Genomic DNA, 18524 nt, shown 5'->3' with positions numbered 1-18524 from the left:
GCACACGGTCTGCCAAGATCTCTGTGCCCCTGGTGTGCCGCAGCTGAGCACCAACCCCTTCTCGTTCTAGACGCGCCTGATGGAGGAGGAGTTACGGGACTACCAGAGGGCTCAGGAGGAAGCACTCACGAAGAGGCAGCTTCTGGAGCAGACGCTGAAGGACCTGGAGTACGAGCTGGAGGCCAAGAGTCACCTCAAAGATGACCGGAGCAGACTAGTCAAGCAGATGGAGGTCTGTGGGCCGCGTGGGCGGCAGCAGGGCCTGTGGGGAGAGTGGGGCACGAGGGAAGCGGTCTCTCTGCTCTTACCTCAGCCTCTGGGGAGTCTTCGATTTTTATTCTCTCAAACAGCCAGATGTTAGGAAGGTCACTTCCTGATTTGGGAAAGCTGGTAGTTCACAGACTCATTGGACATCAGTACTGGAAGGAGTGATGGAAGTAATTGAGCCTAGTTTCCTCTTGCCTTGAAGAGGAAGCAGAACAGAATCCTACAGAGATTAGGTGCTTTTACAGAAGGGCACACAGAGGGCTCATGTTCTGTGTGCTGCTTTGGGCTGTGCTTTTGACTGCACGGGAGATGAGACTGCTGCAGATCTAGAGACGGGCCGAGCTGAGCTTTGGCTCCAAGCTGCCTCACTCCTAGGGACGCCCAGCACTCGCAGGCCACACCGCATGCTCCATTCTTGTTTGCTGATTTTGGCCCATTTTCCCTTACCAATGACCCGACTTTGCCAAAGCTAGCAGCAAACTTGCTCAGTTCACTTATGGACACACAGTATAAACACAGTTGAAGACAGTGTATCAGAAAGTGCTCAATGGGGTCACCAGCTGGGGGTGAACTGTTCTCCAGATGAAAAACACAACACGTTAGGAAAGTGAATCAAGTAATAGAATCTAAATATAAACAGCCCAGCAAGAATGACAGGAAAAACCTTAATATCGGTCTACCCGAATTTATAGAAAAGAACAATCCTCAAGAATAAAATCAACCCCAAACCAAAACCACTCTCCAGTCGCCCACCCCGACCCTCCACATCCCAATGGGATTGAGAGAGGGAGAGACCTACTAATCAGCCTCAGACCCTCTGGAGAAGTTAAAGTCCTCAGGGTCGGAGAATGCTCAAGGCCAGGGAAAGAGAGTGTCGATTTAAAGTCAAGGGAAGGTCCAATTCAACCTTGCAAATAAATAGAAATAATTTCTAAAACCTCTGTGTGTGAGTTTTAACTTAGTAGCAGTTCATATCTAGAGAGTGATGTTTTAGCCAGTAAAGATTTTTATAAATGGGCCGTTTTTAGAGGCTAGCATAACCTGGTTGTAGTTTTCTAGGATTGCTGTATTTTTTTGCTATTGTCCTGGTTCTGATCTCACACTAGAGGAGGTCATTTTAAGGCAAGCTAAATTCAACCCAGTTGACTAGGAAGTAATTATTCTAGGCCCCAAACAGTTTGGTTAAACGCAAGCTAAAGCCTTGTCAGGCAGTGACGTAACAGCCTTTGGTGTAACGACCCTTGGCCTGGCCCCTGAGCGCTCCTGCCGGGTTCTGTGCAGTACACATTGTAGGCAAGAAGAGGTGCTTTGAGCTAAACATTGGGCTGTCAGGGCACCTTCTAGAACAGGGGTCCCCAAACTACAGCCTGTGGGCCGCATGCAGCCCCCTGAGGCCATTTATCTAGCCTCCACCGCACTTTCAGAAGGGGCACCTCTTTCATTGGTGGTCAGTGAGAGGAGCACAGGATGCGGATGCCGCAAAGCGCAGCGTTGTTGCTCATGTACAGTACTACTTCCCGTGAGGCAGGACACACGTGTCACGGCTCGGGAAGCGCGTCATATAATGCACAGCCGGTCTGCGGCTGCAGAGCCCCACATTGAAATACTGGTCAATTTGTTGATTTAAACTTACTTGTTCTTTATTTTAAATATTGTATTTGTTCCCGTTTTGTTTTTTTACTTTAAAATAAGGTATGTGCAGTGTGCATAGGGATTTGTTCATAGTTTTTTTTTTATAGTCCGGCCCTCCAACTGTCTGAGGGACAGTAAACTGGCCCCCTGTGTAAAAAGTTTGGGGACCCCTGTTCTAGAATTTTTTGACTGAAAGGAACAGTTTCTTTTGTTAACTCAAGGTCTAGACGCAGTGGCGTAGCTAAGCTTCATTTATCCCTCTGTAATTTAGCTATTTCGCCACGAATTACAAAATGGATAGCTCTCCAGGTCCCACCCCTGGGATGCAGTGGAGAGGTATTTCCTCCCCTAAGAGGCGGCTGGCATGACGGTCTTGCTGTGACTAGTATCTCGCCTCTTTCTCACTAACGTTTAAGTTAATTCTCAGGACTCCAGAGCTCTCTCAGCAATGAACATTTTCTGTAAACTCGGAAACTCAAGTGATAGTCTCATGTAAACGTGGCACTTGTGGACCTGTGACTTCCAACTTGAGTGAAACTGGCCTGGGAGGAGTCGGGGACAACTGAACAAAAATGGGCTTTGGTGCAGGACTCAGTTGTCTGTCCTGAGTTGGACTTTGGGACTCTTGGCAACTAGGGGAGAGCTTTCTGGGCCCCTATAAGATCTCAGTCAGTAAGAGGGGAGGCATTCACAGACAATGAGTCATTCCCATGCATTCTGTGACCTTTCTTTTTGGCACTTAGAGGGGCATCCATTGCTTGTCAGTCAACCTTGACAATGGCAGAAACAGTATTTATGTACCGATACCTCAGTCTCATGTTTAAAAACTCACAATGCTGATATCTTTTGTGTGTGTTTGGCTCTGAGTTAACCCAGACCTGTGACAAATTGGCTAGTGACAGAAGCAGCACATGTACCAAGCCCCGCCCCCCCTTCTCTCTCCTACCCAGTTCTAGGTGTGGTGGTTTATGTGAGAAGCTTTTTCTTTCATACACAAAGCTGCTTTGCAGTTCTTTTCTCCAAACACTCAATGATGCTACAGTAGGAGCTGGCAAGGAAGATAAAATTACGCTGCTTCTGTGATGGTTGGTTCCGCAGGATGGGCTGTAACTGCCTTTACATTCTGCTGATGGGGATTTGGGATTGCATGGTGCTCAGTGAGGTTCCTTAGGAGGAAGGGCAGGTGCAAAAAGCTGTTATAGACACTCTGAGCAGGACGGAGGCAAAACATTGTCCCGAGCTCGGGGTATTTAGAGAAATGTGCCTTGAGTGATACCTCATTCCCCACATGTAACTTAGATACCTTAGGGTGCTAAGGCAGATCTTAGTAGTCATTGGTTCATAAGGGGGAAAAAAAGACTCGAAAAAAATATGCTAAAATATTTGGTGCTTGTTAGGATTTGGGGTAATGTTTTTCCTCCTTTAATGTATTTCCTAAATGCACAATTACATTATACATTATGAAAGCACAGTTTAAAACACAGTTTTAAAAATACTGTTTTGGGCAGTATGAGAAATAGACACCCTTTCCCAAACCCGACTGACACTGGGCTCTGATGCGCTGTTGGGTTTCCCCCGACAGGGAACCCTTGCCCCTGACCCAGGTCAGTGTAAGTTCATAGGCTGTGTGTGTTTTCTTGCTTAGGACAAGGTGTCTCAACTGGAGATTGAACTGGAAGAAGAAAGAAATAACTCGGATTTGCTGTCTGAGAGGATCACTCGGAGCAGGGAACAGGTACTGTACACAGTGGGATGATGAGTGGATTGATCTGTGTGAACCAGGAAATGCAAAACGTTAAGCCTGAGGATTCAGCTAGAGGAGGGGAAGAGAGTTCATGCCTTCTGGAAATGATGGAAGATTGCATAGTCATCACCATAGAAGACCCCTGGGAGGGAGGGGTAATAGACGTATAACGCAAGGTGTAAAGTGGAAGTTTCCAGAGTGGTTATGGAGAACAATCTATTAGCTATAATAGGCAAAGTGCTTTTGGAGCTGAGGCTCTAAGAATCATCAGTTCAGCAAGCAATTTGGTAGCTAACACTACATTAGCATAACAGAAAGTAAACGATGTGGTGTAGTCTTTTACTTTAAGGACTTTACAAACTAATTAGCAATACATAAACCTAGGAGGCATTCACAATACAATAACAGTACCTTCCAAGTGAAGGCTTTTTGCGGTTTTGGAAGGAGTTTCACTTACATTTGATCCTTATAGCTACACTGGGGGGCAGCCAGGAACAGTTCACCCTGTCCTGACACTGTAGCTAATGGAACTAATTTCCAAACTATACTTAGTATAATTGCAAGGTTTTCAGATTTTTGTTTCCATTTTTAATGAAGGAAAAGCTCAGAGCGGTTAAGTCACCCCCTGGAGATGGAGCATCACATCACTAGAACTCTTCCCTATCAAAAGAAGCCCTGTCCTCTGGTCACTCTTACACTTTTTCACATTCCCTGCCCATCTCAGGATGGCCACGACCTGGAGGTGCCAGTGCCTAGGGACAGCGCCAGTCTGAGCCGGTCACCTCTACTCAAAGCTGAAGGGGAATCACTGGCTTCTTTTCCATCCGCCATTGTTTCCCTGTTGACAGGTTCTTTGCAAACAAGTAAGGTAGTCATGCGATTTTGCTCCTGAGGATGAAGAAAGTTCCAGCTCAAGACTCCATCCGCCATCTCAGCTGAGCTCAGGTTCTGTCCGCCTGGTCCGATGCTGTGCTAGTCACATTCCTCTGGAGGGGGGCCCCCTATCCAGCCTGAGCTGTAGAAGTTTAGAGAAAGGACTTCATGAAAACTTGAAGCCCAGATGAGGAGCCCAACCGTGGCCCTTGAGCCCTGATAGGTTCTGACTAAAGCCTGCATTTCTCAGTTCTCTAGCTGGTATAAAAGCTGTTTTGTTACCCAGCCTGGCTAAGTAGCCACTTTCCACAGGCCATTTTGGGATCTGGGAGGCATTTATGATGAGAGAAAAGGTGATCATAAATTTGTTTCGCTAATGCTTCTTGTGACTTACGTAAGGAGGAATGGTGGGAAAGAACGTCATTCTATCAGTAACCAGGCAGTGAAAAGATTTCGGGACCTATGTTTTACATCCACAACAAAACACAGAGACCGGCCCGGAGGGGTTGCCTCCCTTGTTCAGTTGACAGCCCTACACTACGGGGCTGATCACTTCGATCAGTTTGCTTTTGGCTCCTTATTACTCCTCCCAGCTGAGTGCTGGGATCCTGGGGGTTAGAATTGCTCTCCACAACAGGGGCTGATTGAGGCTGCTCGGTTGCCTTGACAACTGCAGGATAAAGCCCTGTGGATAAAGTCTCAGGCTTCTGCAGTCACTTTAAGGAACTGTACCCCAGTGACCAGCTTATACCTGCTCCTCAGCCTGCACCAGAGGGATGTAACCCCCAGGATAGGGGACAGGGAAATAAGGCTGCATGTAGTCAGTGAATGAAAGGTCAAAATGGGATTTCTTTCTTTCTTCTTTTTAATTAAAATGATCCTAGTCTCAGAACTGCCTCTTATTACATCGGCTGTTCAAAAACCCAATGTGTATGGTTGGCTAATAATAATTTTCCTTTCTTGTGACTGAGTATTGTTTTAATTACCATCTAGGAGTGTAGGTTCACCTGCCCCTTTACAGCCCAATGGTGATGGGGTTAAATATTGTTATTAGCAATCATAAATATCTCTGGCTTTTCATTAACTCAGAAGGCAGCTGCTTCTAATCCTGAGAGCTGGCTCAGGTCATGGGTGCCTCTGACATAAAACCCCTTGGAATCTGATACTGTTATTTCTGATCAGAATGCTCAGGGGTTAGCAATCCAGCTGTGATAAACTGTTGCCATCAATTTGACTGGAATTTTTTGTAACTGATTGATTTGAGAGAGAGAGAGAGAGAGAGAAGCATTCATTTGTTGTTCCACTCAGTTGTGCATTCATTGGCTGCTTCCTACATGAGCCCTGACTGGGGATTGAACCTGCAACCTTGGTTTGTCGGGATGATGCTCTGACTAAGCTAACTGGCTGGGGCTCGATTGGAAGGTTGTTTTTTTTTTTGTTTTGTTTTGTTTTTTTTGGTTTTTTTTGGACCATTTAATATTAGCTGAAGGATAAACAGTACATAAAGCATTAAGCTTACATAAAGAAAATTTTTCCCAGCCTCAGATTTACTTTCCTGTTCCAAAGGAGGAAGCTGGCCAAGCCACCAGAGCAGATGCCTTTCTTTCTTTCTTTCTTTCTTTCTTTCTTTCTTTCTTTCTTTCTTTCTTTCTTTCTTTCTTTCTTTCTTTCTTTCTTTCTCTTTCTTTCTTTCTTTCTTTCTTTCTTTCTTTCTTTCTTTCCTCTCTCTCTCTCTCTCTCTTCTCTCTCTCTCTCTCTCTTTGTTTTTTAACTTGCCAGTGTAGGCTCAGGAGAAGAAGGCTCAGGAGAAGAAGGCTCTGATCTGGAATATTCCCAACTCATTAGGCCATTCCTGGGAACGACTGTTGAGCACAGCTGAAACACTTGGGGTTTACCATAAAGCCCATCCTCAGGAACACTGCGCATACCACCATGTGGTGTTCCTTGTACAGAGCTCCATGTGGCAGGTTTATTTTCAGATGTAAGTGTCAGGCTGTCCTTTGTGAAGAGTTGAAGGAAGCCTATCGTGTTTGCCAAGAACCTTGGTTTCCAAAAGACTGAAGAAAAATGGTCTGCCTGGTCAGAGTAACTGTTAGGTTTTATGGTTACACATGTGTTCCTTCCTGCTCTACACGCTGATTTATTTCATACTTCCATTTTAATGGCCATCTCTGAGGGGATGCGGTGGGATAGAGATATTTATGGTTTGTTTTCTTCTTTGGGGAGTTACCATTTGCCAGGGGGCTTTCCAGCAGGGGTCTTGAACCTGCAGAGGCCTCCCTGATGCTGTTTCCTCAGGGCTCCTCCGCCCCAGGAGGCCCATTTTCTGGCAGGATCCAGATTTTTCAGTTCAGGCCATTGAGGGAGCAAGACTCGGCCACTGGCTGCTTCTTTAAGTCATATGGTTTGTCCTGAATCCCAGCCTGGGCCCAACGCTGACTGCTTGGCGGTCCTCGAATCTCTCCACTGTAGACATGTTTTTTTTGGACTTTGAAGTGCTTGCCAGAGCCCCCCACCCCCTCGTCCCACCCCGCTTTGTAGGATCTGCCTTTCCGGAGAGCCCTGGTCCTACAGGTTTGCTGGGCGGGAGAAAAGGAACACACGATTTCAGCCGGAAAGCCTGGGTTGGAATCCCAAAGCTGCTTCTTCCATTACTGAACCTTCCACCTGGAGGGTGGGGGTGATCACAGCTGCCTCGGAGAACAGGGAGGACTTATGGGCTCCCGTGCAGACTCTCAGTTGCTCAGTGCCTGTCGCCAGAGGCTTGTGGTTCCCGGTCCTTCCCTCCTGGTGCTCCGGCGGAGCACTGCTGCCGAGATCACCCGACCCCGAGGAACAAACACCCTGCACTGCACCAAGACCTCGCCTCTGCTCTGCCGGCCTTTGACTGGCTTTTGGGGTTTGTGGCCTCACACCCTCCCACAACCAAATTTCTAAATTCATTTTTCTTTCTACAGGCCTCCGGTTCTTCCTTATCCCTTCACTTTTGGGAAAATAATCTTCCTTTCCTTCCTCCCCTTCCTTCCTCCCCTTCCTTCCTCCCCTTCCTCTCCCTGCCTCCCTGCCTCCCTGCCTCCCTGCCTCCCCGCCTCCCCCTAAGCCCTGAGTTATGCTCTCTGTCCTAGGCTCAGAGGAAGGGGCTCTCTCTGCTCTCGTACTGACCTCAGTGCAGGGCCGGGATCTGTCCCTCCCCCAGTGGACGGTCGGTGTTCCTGTCACGCTCCCTTCTCATCGCAGTCCATCGTCTGTACCTGTTCCCTCCTCCGGGAATCTCACCCTCACTGGCTAACAGTGCAGGGCATCCCTCTTGCCAACCCTGCTATGACCTCACCAGCCCTCTGGTTATAGCTGTCATCTCGTTACGGCGGGAGTTCCAGAGGAGAGGCGTCTGTCCGCCTCTCCGTGCCCAGCCCCCTCCTCTCCTGCATTCTGCTCCCCTCTGTGACGAGCCTCCCAGAAGGCGCTTCTCGCCCACCCGGGCGCGTCCCTCCGTCCTCTTTCTGCCTGACCTCTGCAGTCCTCATCCTTGCTTCCTGGCTTTGGGGACAGGTCAGGGTCCTGGTTTTCTCCATGTCTCCCCTGACGGTTGTAGTGGGGAGGGCTCCCAGGGCATGGTTCTGGACCCCCGTCATTCTCATGCCTCTCTCCTTGGTGAGCTCGTCTGTCCTGTGGCTGCATCTGGCATCACCCCATCTCCACACCTGTGTCTGCAGCCTCTTCTGACCCGTAGGGAGATGGGGATAGTAGCAGTACGTATTTCACTGGGTGGTGGATTAAATGGGTAACACTATAAAACTGCCCGAGACTCGCCTTAGTAAGTGCGGTACAGGTGTTCACTATCGCCACCTGAGTATGGGCCCTGTGGGGCTGCTCCCTATCTGCCTCTCCACCTGATGTCTTAACCTGTCCCCTGTTCCCCACGTGACAGTTCCGTCCTTTCAGCTCTCCCAGCACTCCCTGCTGTCCCACTTCCCGCTCTTTCTCAGTGGTGGTCCTGGTTTGGAAACTGCGGTTCCTCTCCTGCCCCTTCCTCTACCCGGCCTGACGCTGGCCTCGTGGTTAGGTCCCACCTTAGGGTCCCTCTCTCTGGAGAATTTCCCTGGCCTTCTAAGTCTGGCCTGTGGCCACTGCCCTAGCCCACTGCCCTTCCCCATTGCAGTAACTCTGACCAGGACCTGTCCGTCTGTCCCCCATGAGGCTATATTAAGGGCGGGTACTCTGTTGGTCTTTTTGTCACAGTGTCCTGGGGCTGAGAGTGTAGTCTGGACAAATGAACGAACCCACCCCCTCCTTCCAGAGCGCCCCAGCACCGGCACACAGACGTGTGCATTCACAGACACACTCCGCTGTTGCCTTGACGGACTGCATCGTTTCTGGGGACAGTCCTAAAAGTGTGGAGAGCCTGAGGAGGAGGCAGGGGCCTCTGGCTTCCTCCAAGGGGGAGCCTCCCAGCCCCCCCAGAAGGCAGAGGGTTTGCCACAGTGTACTTTCACTGTGGCGCAGGCCAGCTCCCGGGGCCGTGATAGGCATCGCGTGAAGTTTGCTGTTTTAGAAACGAGGAGTCTGTCTGCCTCCCAGAGGTGAGCTCACACTCAAGTGGACGCTGAGCCAGGCAGGGAAGCAGGGTCCCTGCTGCTTGTCTGTGTAGTTACTTCCCATCGCAGTGGAAGTTTAACTGTGCCCTCAGTAAAGTCCCCGCCTGTGCCCAGGGGGTCTGAACAGAACGCTCTCTCCCGGGAGGCACGTCATGGTCCCGTGGCCCAGCCGTGCTGACGCCTTCCGTGCGTGGTGTCATCGGCTGGTTCTTAGCCACGTCCAGGGTCGGGTTGTGCACCCGCATTCGTTACTCGGGGACTTTGTGCCCCTGCAGCAGTCACAGGAATCCTTCCTGCGCCCTCTTTGCAGCATGTGATTCCGCGGGCTCTGGGGCCAGGGAGAGTGGGAACAGCCGCGGGCAGAGTTTCATGTGCTCTGCCTGCTGACCCTTTGCATGGCTGGCATTTTGTCCCTGCTGTACACAAGCCCCGAGGAGACTGACTGCCTCCCCGAGTCTTGGTTTGACGTGGCAGTTTGAACCCTGGGTCTGTTTGAAGCCTTTTCGCTGAGTTGGTCTGGAGGGAGCAGGTGGCACAGTGGGCAGTGAGCAGCGGGTCTGGCCCAGGGTCCAGTCCTGTTTCTTCTAGTTCAGTGTGTGACTGCCCCGGGCCTCAGAGTCCTCTGCTGTGCAGTTCTGAACCCCCATGACCTAGAAGCCGGCCAGGCAGAAATGCAAAAATGTGAGCGTTCTTATCTTTTGTAATTTTTGGTATCATACGCATCCCTTGTCCCCGCTTCCCCCCTGTAGTATCCACAGCGCCACGTCCAGGCCCTGCCCGTCGCCAGTCTCACTCCTTACACTCCCTGTCACCCCCGCTGTGCCAGCCACACCTGCTGCTTGTCATTCATGTGCACACTGCGGTGGGACAGGAGTCAATGGGAGCAGGTGCCAGCCTGGACCAGAGTGGTGGTGTTCCCTCTGACTACTTCTGGGACCCAAGGTCTCGTTCTGCAGGTGCGGTCTAGGGAGCTTGTGCAGGTGGTGAAATCCAGGTTGAGGCCAGTCTGTTATAAATGGATCGCAGGCGTCCTGGACTCCTGTGTGTACCTCTCTTACCCAGGCTGGACCCCAACCTTGAGGAGGACGGGACAGTTGTATTTTTCTGGGTCACCTTCTTGGTTCTCCTGGCTCCTCTAGACCGTCCTGGGTGCAGAGTCTGGGCCCCCTGCCTCTGACGCTCACGTCGTTGCGCTGAAAGCCCCCTGGGGACGGGGAACAGAGGTACTGAATGTTCGGGTAGGCAACTCAATTTCTTTTCAGATGCTGCTCAGCTGGGCTCATTTCCTATTAATATAGAAGACATCCTTAGTAACATTTAGCCTTTGCCAGCCCACCTGGAGCTGCCTGGTCTTCCTGCTGACTTCTGTTTCTGGCCTAAGAAGGGAGAAATGGAGCAGCATCTGACTGGGTGGCCCAGATTGAACAAGAGAAGTTTTATGTCTCAGTGCTGGAGGCCAGAGTCTGAAGCCAAAGTGTCAGTAGGGCCATACTCCCCTTGGACCTGTAGGAGAATCTTTTCTTGTTTCTTCCTAGATTCTGGTCGTCTTCTGGCAAACCTTTGGCGTTTGGACCTGTGGGTGCCTCCCTGCAATCCCCGCCTTTCCACGGTGTTCTTCCCGTGGCTCTGTCTTCACACAGCCACGTCTTTCCTCTCGGTCTGTCTCGGCATCCATAGTCCCCCTTTTCATAAGGACATCAGTCGTACTGGGTTCGGACTCACTTCATTTTTCTTTGATTACCTCTGTAAAGACCCTGTTTCCAAACAAGGTCACAGCTGAGGCACTGGGTGGTGGCTGGGTTAGGATTTCAGTGTAGCTTCTGGAGGGACACGACTCTATTCACAGCAGCAGGATTAGCTATGGCTGTTCCTGTTCGTTGTACCCTTATCTTTGCAATCACCGAGGCACCAAGCCTATTCAAGAAGCAGCTCCTGCACCCAGGAAGAGAAATGGCAGGGGACCCCGTCACAAACAGGAGCTGGCGTGGTTGCTGGAACTCTGTATCTGGAGCTGTTTCCGTGCCGAGGATCTAGGAACCACCCCTCTGACCCCTGGGCTCTTGCTCTTGTTTGGTCAGATGGAGCAGATGAGGAATGAGCTACTTCAGGAGAGAGCTGTGCGGCAAGACCTGGAGTGTGACAAGATTTCCCTGGAGAGACAGGTGAGGGCAGCTGGCCCAGTGAGCCCTTCCTTCCTCCCCGAGGCTTTGGTCCGGAACCCCTCGGTGGCATCTCCTTTGTGTAGCAGTCCAAAGAACTCTGGGTGTACCTTGCCCAAGAGAGGTATTTCTGAGACTATTCCCAGAGAAGATTTTCTCAATAAGATTAAATACACTTGGTACTTTACACATTGAGGGGTGGGTAGAATTACAAGTACTACAAGTACTGCCTCGATCCTAAAAAGGGTACATTAAAAAAATAATTTATTCATTTTAGAGAGGCGGGGACAAGAAGAGAGGGAGGGAGGGGGAGAGAGAGAGAGAGAGAGAGAGAGAGAGAAGGGAAGGGAAGGGGAAAGAGCAGGAAGCATCAACTCCCATATGTGCCTTGACCAGGCAAGCCTGGGGTTTTGAACTGGCGACTTCAGCATTCCAGGCAGATGCTTTATCCACTGTGCCACCATAGGTCAGGCAAAAAAAAAGGGGGGTAAATTCTGATGTAAAGAAAATAATAAAGAGCAACTCAAACACAGGTTGCTAACAGAGCTTCCTTTGTTACTATTTTACATGGTATTCATGTAAATTCTTCACTGAATATCATGTGATATTGGTGAAGGAGCCTTTCTCCTGCCAAAACTTTATGAAAGGTCAAGGTCATTTGTCTGACACCCAGGAGTCCTAGGCCCTGGCAAAGATTTCACTCAGGCTTATAAGGCGTAGGACAGGATCTTCTTTTGGTCTGCCAGCAGAGGGTGCTGGGCCTTTCCCTGGAAGCACCCTTGGCTTCCCCAGGTCCTTGGGTCGCCCATCCTGGTGTGGAAAGCAGGCTATCACAGTCTCTGACTGAATGCATCTCCTCCTGTAACCTGCTCTGCAGAGAGGGCAGACACACAGCCCCTCATGGTCTCGCTGTCTGATTCCAGAACAAGGACTTAAAGAGCCGGATTACCCACCTGGAAGGCTCCTACCGGTCCAGCAAAGAGGGGCTGGTGGTGCAGATGGAGGCCAGGATTGTGGAGCTGGAGGACCGTCTGGAGAGCGAGGAGAGGTGAGCCTGGCCCAGCTGTGCTGCAGAGGCCTGGCAGGCAGTGACAGTCGCGTCACAGAGTACTTTCACACTGGTGTCTCTTCCCATCATGTGAGGAAGGCAGAGCAAGTACAACCTTGCTGTTGTTATTATTTCCATTTGACAGATGAGAAAACTGAGACCCATCCAAGTAAGTACTCAAGGGAGGCAGCCTGACTGAACACTGGGGCAGCTGGACTAGAACTCAGGACTCCTGCTTCTAGTCTGTAGCTTCTTCACTGGCCTTGCTACTGCTTTTCCCATCCCCTCAGTGGGACAGGCGGCTTCAGAAGCTATAAATTTGAGCCAGATTAGAGGCCAGGGTGCTGACTCTGCCCTGAGGCCAAGTGTATTCACTCTGCTTAGCAGAGGCCTAGTGGCCATCTGTCAGAGATGGGCAGGTCGCCCCACAGCAGGTGGGAAGGACATGGCATCAGGTGACCATATACCTTTCCAGCACCATGATTCTTTGCAGCTAGCTCCCAAATCGCAGCCTGAGGACCAGCACCAGGTCGAACTTGACCAGCCTCAGTTCTTACTTGTGGCCCCTCTCCTTCTAGGAGGGGTCGTGTGGGTGTGACAGTTCACATTATCTATTATCAGTAGGACTTTGGGGGCTGGGCTGGAGCAGCCTGGCGTAGGGTCTGGCAGTGACCTTCTGTCTTACAATGTAAAGCTCAGCACAGGAAGAAAGCACTCAGAGCCAGTCTGGTCCCAGCTCAGCCCCTTGCTAGCTCTGCAGCCTGGGGCAAGTCACTCCTTCTCAGAGCCCCTGTTTCCTCATCTGTCTGATGACCAGCCCTTTCCTCTTGTCCTCACATGTCTCTCTGGGATAAGAGGGCCCTGAGCTCTGCTACTCCCTCCCCCCCACCCCCAGGGACCGGGCCAGCCTCCAGCTCACCAACCGAAGGCTGGAGCGGAAGGTGAAGGAGCTGGTGATGCAGGTGGACGACGAGCATCTGTCGCTGACTGATCAGAAGGACCAGGTGAAGGAACCCTGCAAGTTCAGTTCCCATGAGACTCTGTGTCCCAGGCTGGGCAACGGAGTTGTGGGAGCAGACCCCTGTCACTCCACTCCACCCTGTGACATCAGAGAACGGGGCCTTTCTAGGCTGCTTTAGAGAGGATTTAGCACCCTTCAGACTCGGAACTTGGCTTGTAAAAAGTGAACTTGTCTGTGCCAGAGGATATGTCCGCTTTCCCATGGGACTGGTTGCCCCCTCTGTATGTCTCGGTTGCCTGGAGAGAAGGTGGCTGAACCGCCGCCTATGCGGGGGCTCTGCCCCATCCCGGGGGGCTGGCGGCCTCCAGCACGAACCGCCCTCTCTTCCCACACAGCTGAGCCTGCGCTTGAAAGCCATGAAGCGGCAGGTGGAGGAGGCCGAGGAGGAAATCGACAGGCTGGAAAGCTCTAAAAAGAAGCTGCAGAGGGAGCTGGAGGAGCAGCTGGACGTGAACGAGCAGCTGCAGGGACAGCTCAACTCCATGAAGAAAAACTTGAGGTGAGCGTGTGCGCAGACCCGAGAGGCGCCGGCACCCCGCCGTCTGAGCACAGCGCTCCGCCCCGCGAGGGCACCCTCGCTCCTGCTGCTTCCCGTGGGTTTCCGGGCGCCGCCCTGTCCCAGCGATGAACTGAGCTGCGCTCACCTCAGTTACCCCCTGTGCTCAGTAGGGCCTGACACGTGTCATTCTCGTGTCAGTGCCCTGATGTCAGCCAGGATCCCTGCTGTCCGGAAGGGAGAACCGAGGCTCAGAGCAGGAAACACTAGCTCCCACTGCCATGGAGGGGGCAGCTCCTCCATCAGCCTATAGCACTCCTATTTTTACATGATTTGGGGAGAAAAAAGACCAAGTTCTGGTTTGTATTCTCATGAGGACTAGAATATCCCGGGTTTCAGGAGTGAATTGCTTCTAACGCTCCGCTGCTCTGGTCTCAAGAGGATAGGTGGGGGGTCGCTTTCCCTGCCCAGGCTCACTCACACCCTGGCATTGGGGTCAGGGACGGGTTAGGTTAGTTCTCCTCCATGGAGTTGAGCATTTCATGGAGGCTGACTGTGCTGGTAGCACACGCAGTTCTCTTATAAATGGACAGAAGACTCCAGCCCCTAGAGAGTCCTGTAAACAGGGCCCATCCACCATTAAGGTGCCCATTTAAGGGGCCACCAAAAATCTCTGTAATCAAGATAATATTAAATGCAATGTTGAAAAAATGCAAAAATTTTTACAGTGGGCAAGATATCAAATACTTAAATTAAGATGGGATCAATAACAGCACCCTGATGAGCTACTTGAACTTGCTTGAGGTAAAAGTGAAATCAGTACTACTGACAGTCCCAGCCCTGCCCAGGCCCCTCCCAACATGGCTTTCGTGCTGAGAGGCGGGTGTTTGCTCCCTGTTGCTCAAGGAGCTGGCAGGTGCAGACCAAGTAAAATCACGTGCTTTCCTGACACTGAGTGGGGTGGAGGGACCCAAGGCCCATCCTTCGTGTCCTGATGAGAGGTGAGCCCGGTCCAGGGCCAGGAATCATGACCGTGTCATTTCCGCAGACTGAAGAAGCTGCCCAGTAAAGTGCTAGATGACATGGACGACGATGACGACCTCAGCACCGACGGGGGGAGCCTCTACGAGGCACCGCTGACCTACACCTTCCCCAAGGACGCCATCAGCCAGATCTGAGGCCACGGCTGGGGCTGTGGAGGCGGCCAGCATTCCTCCCGGGGACCATCGGCCGCCCGCAGCTGGAGGCAGGAGAGGCAGCACCCTTCTGGCCTGAGACCCATCGCTGCCTCTGCACATGAAGCCGATTCCTCTGCGCCCCACTCCTCCGCTGATCTCTGAGTGGGAGCGTGGCTCTTGTATCTGAGACGGAGCTATTGCAGTTTAGATGTTAAGACGCCTGAGGCCTAGCAGCCACCACCCATTGGGGTGTTTTGGGAAATATAATTTGACAGGCTGAAGCCCTGTTGCACAGCCACCTGCCGGACCATTTGCATTGGCTGCTCCTGCCCCCGTTGCCCTCCCCCCTCCTCCCTCCCTCCAGGCCCCGCCCCCTGCCCAGAGAAAGGGTCCACAATGCTACTTACTATTTAATAGGCACTGTGCGTGGTGGGAAGTGTTGTACAGGCTGTACATATTTTAAACCAGACCGTCTAATGACCACTGCTGTTCCATTTTTGAATGTTCAGAGGTTTCCTAGGGTGGCTTGTTGGTCAAGTTCACACATTGGCAGTGAGTATTATTTTCTTAAATATGAAGCTACTAGATTTTAAGTATTAAGGAACAGAGGCAAGAGAAAGAAGGTAGAATAAAAACCATTTTGGACATCAGAGTTGGGAAAAAAGGATTGTTGTGGTGATAAGGGACAATGAAGCCTGAGAAGAGAAACTCAGGTGGTCTCGATAAACAACTTGCTGACGGAAGGAGGGAGAGTCAGAAGGTCACTTGTATCTGTGACCTTGCTTGTAAATTTTATCTAGAATTCTGTTATAATTTTCCGAACCATATCGAGATCAATTCTTGGTCACTAATTGCAATTTCTTTTACACGGGGCAGGGAGACTTGTAAGTAAGGTTTCTGAATAATGATGTGGTTTCTGCAAGGATGAGGCCCTGCTGTCGTTTCTTACTGGTCTTTTCCTGCGTCTTCCGACAGCAGGCCTCTGAAGTGAGTTCTCTTGGTCCTTGAATGGGCAGCTGCTGGGTGGGGAATAGGAGGATATGGGGACAAGGCTCATGGACTTCAGGGTGAGGAAGAGACAGGTGGTATCCGGTGAGGTCACAGGGAAAGGGAGAAGGGAGAGGAGGTAAGCAGGTGTCTGTGGGTTTGGGTAGGAAGCAAGAGAAGGAAGAAGTTCTTGAAAGCTGAGGGATGTGTAGACAGGAGGTGGGTGGGTGGAGCAGGATCTCATGTCAGGAAAGGGAGGAAAGACAAAGAAGCCAGACAGAGACGTGTCAGTACAAACTGACAGGCTCCTTACTGGGACAGAGGGACATTGGCCACGAAATGACTGGGATTGGGTAAGGTCTGGGCAAGGCCCCGTTGCAGGGATGGAGTATAGGGAGCATGGCATCGGGAGGATAGCAGGCTATCCTGGCACTTCCTCCTGGACTTCCTGGTGTCTCTTCCTACTGTGACGGTCCCCAGGCACACCCCGATGCCAGGTCTAGTAACAGCTGGGCCCCCACAGGTCAGGGCCAGGAGGGAAACCCCGTGAGCTGTGAACATACACGGGGTGGAGATGACGATGTTAATTTGCTTCCACAGTGTACCCAAGCATCCTCATAGATGGGAGTCCTGTGCACCTGAGAACGGGGGAGCCTGCTGTGGGAGAGCAGGCTCTCTCAGCGCTTTCCCTACCCCATGTCACAAAGCCCACAGAACAGTATTCAGAGTGACCAGCCTGATTTAAGGGCAGGCATCCATCTACTCCTCCCCACCCCCGCCTCCACACACACAGGTGAGGCCCACAGGGCAGGAGAGCCGAGCCCTCCCCCACCTCTGATTGGAGTGTGGAGAGAGTCCTCCCTTTAGCTATTCATTCATTTAGCAAATATTTATTGGACATCTGTGATGTCTCAGGCATGGTCCTGAGACCATGGCACTGAGAATATAACAGTGAGTAAAATGGATCAAAATCCCACCCTTCCTGGAACATAGTTAGGGGAAAGAAGGTGATAGACAATAATCATACAAATGGACACAGAGGCTGAGCCCCTCTGTCCCCAGTCCTGGATCCCCGCTGTCCCTGTGGATGCAGCCAGTGGTTGCTGGCTCAGGGGAAATCCTAGGGCTGCTTTGACCCTCAGTCTGTTCTTGATTTCCCTGCCGCTTCTACCATCATTAGATATTTGCCACAGAACCCTCCTGGTGATACCTTAGCCCACTCCTAACCAAGTTTGACATGACAAAGGATCTGAGGCCAAAGAGCTTTGGGACCGAATGAGTATCTGTCCTGTTTGTGAGAAAGTTTCTGCCCTCATGTTGGCCAATTCCTTCTGGTACCCAGCAGCTAGCTGGGAGAAGCAAGCCTGCCCATGAGAAGAGAAGAGATCGCCATTCAGAAGACTCGCATCCTTACCCTAAAAACCAGGCCTTTTTAGATGTTAAGTGTGCCCTTCTGCGTGGTATTGGAGCTGAGTGAGCTGGATGCACAGCGTAGCTTTGTGGGTGGGGGGCTGGACTTGGTGTTGCAAGGGGTGTTTTCAGGTCCCGCTTTATCTTACCCCCGTGACCTTGACAGGGCACGTGCTCTCAGAGCCACAGAGTGCCCAGAATAAATGAGGACCAGAGCCCAAGTTCTTTCTAGCTCTGACATGCTCTCATTCTTTGATTTTATTATATACACATATTGTTTTGTTTGTTGCTTTAAGAACTAACCCTACTCAACAATATTTTCTTTAGCTAGCTTAAAAAGAAAAGAATATTTAATAAATATGTAGCCAAATGCAATGGCAAGGAGACAATCATCATATATCTTTATAATCTTTTTCCTGCCTCTGAGAGTCATTCAGCAATGCCAGTAGGCTTATTCTGTTGGGCTTCTGCACTTGGGCATGATGTGATTGCTTTGGGCTGGCGTGGGGAAGAGACATTCTTATGCAGCTACCTCCATGTAAACGAACTCCAATGAACTCCTGGATCAAACAAGATTGCCTTTCAATAAACGTTGTCACCCGACGGGAATCCCATCTCCCATTATTTTGACTTGTTTTCTCCAGAGCTTAGCTCCGTGTCTGCCAAGAAACAGCCAAAGTGAATGTCTGGAAGCCACTCGAGGAAGTGAAATGTGGTGGTACTCCAGGCCTGAGACCAGTTTCCGAAACAGAAGGGTGGGCAGAGGGTCAATGTGAACACAGAAATTAGTGCACCTGGATGGTTGTGATGCTCCGAGAAATCCAAACTGCTCATTTCCAGAATACGGCAAAAGGAGAGGTGTGTTAATAACGGAAAAGAAGCAGGCAGCCCGTTTCTTTCTTGTTCCTAAATCCAGGGTTCTCTTGTCAGCACAGTGTACATATAATCTCTCCAGCTGGCCGACAGTAGATACCATGGTCTCCATTTAATAGGGAATGAAAGTTACTCCTCCATGGAAAGGTCCTACACTGTTCATTTTCTGTCCTCAGACCCATTTGTACCCTGTCCTTTTTTTTTTTTTTTGTATTTTTCTGAAGCTGGAAACGGGGAGGCA

General features: G+C 50.9%; 1 protein-coding gene across 5 annotated transcripts in view; it reads left to right on the top strand.

The window, feature by feature from the left end:
- Positions 1 to 18019, top strand: part of CGNL1 (cingulin like 1) — a 182321-nt gene extending 164302 nt beyond the window's left edge. For all 5 annotated transcript variants that reach the window (XM_066276112.1, XM_066276114.1, XM_066276109.1 and 2 more), the window contains 7 exons: positions 71 to 232; positions 3545 to 3634; positions 11190 to 11273; positions 12194 to 12318; positions 13214 to 13322; positions 13675 to 13838; positions 14884 to 18019. In XM_066276112.1, the coding sequence (XP_066132209.1) occupies positions 71 to 232; positions 3545 to 3634; positions 11190 to 11273; positions 12194 to 12318; positions 13214 to 13322; positions 13675 to 13838; positions 14884 to 15013 (864 nt within the window). In that variant the 3' untranslated portion in view covers positions 15014 to 18019. The remainder of the gene's footprint in view (positions 1 to 70; positions 233 to 3544; positions 3635 to 11189; positions 11274 to 12193; positions 12319 to 13213; positions 13323 to 13674; positions 13839 to 14883) is intronic.
- The last annotated feature ends 505 nt before the right edge of the window (positions 18020 to 18524 follow it).

The sequence above is a fragment of the Saccopteryx bilineata genome, chromosome 4, assembly GCF_036850765.1.
Source record: "Saccopteryx bilineata isolate mSacBil1 chromosome 4, mSacBil1_pri_phased_curated, whole genome shotgun sequence".
Classification (NCBI taxonomy): domain Eukaryota; kingdom Metazoa; phylum Chordata; class Mammalia; order Chiroptera; family Emballonuridae; genus Saccopteryx; species Saccopteryx bilineata.
The sequence above is the reverse complement of the archived record's forward strand: the minus strand, read 5'-3'. Positions and strand labels throughout refer to the sequence as shown.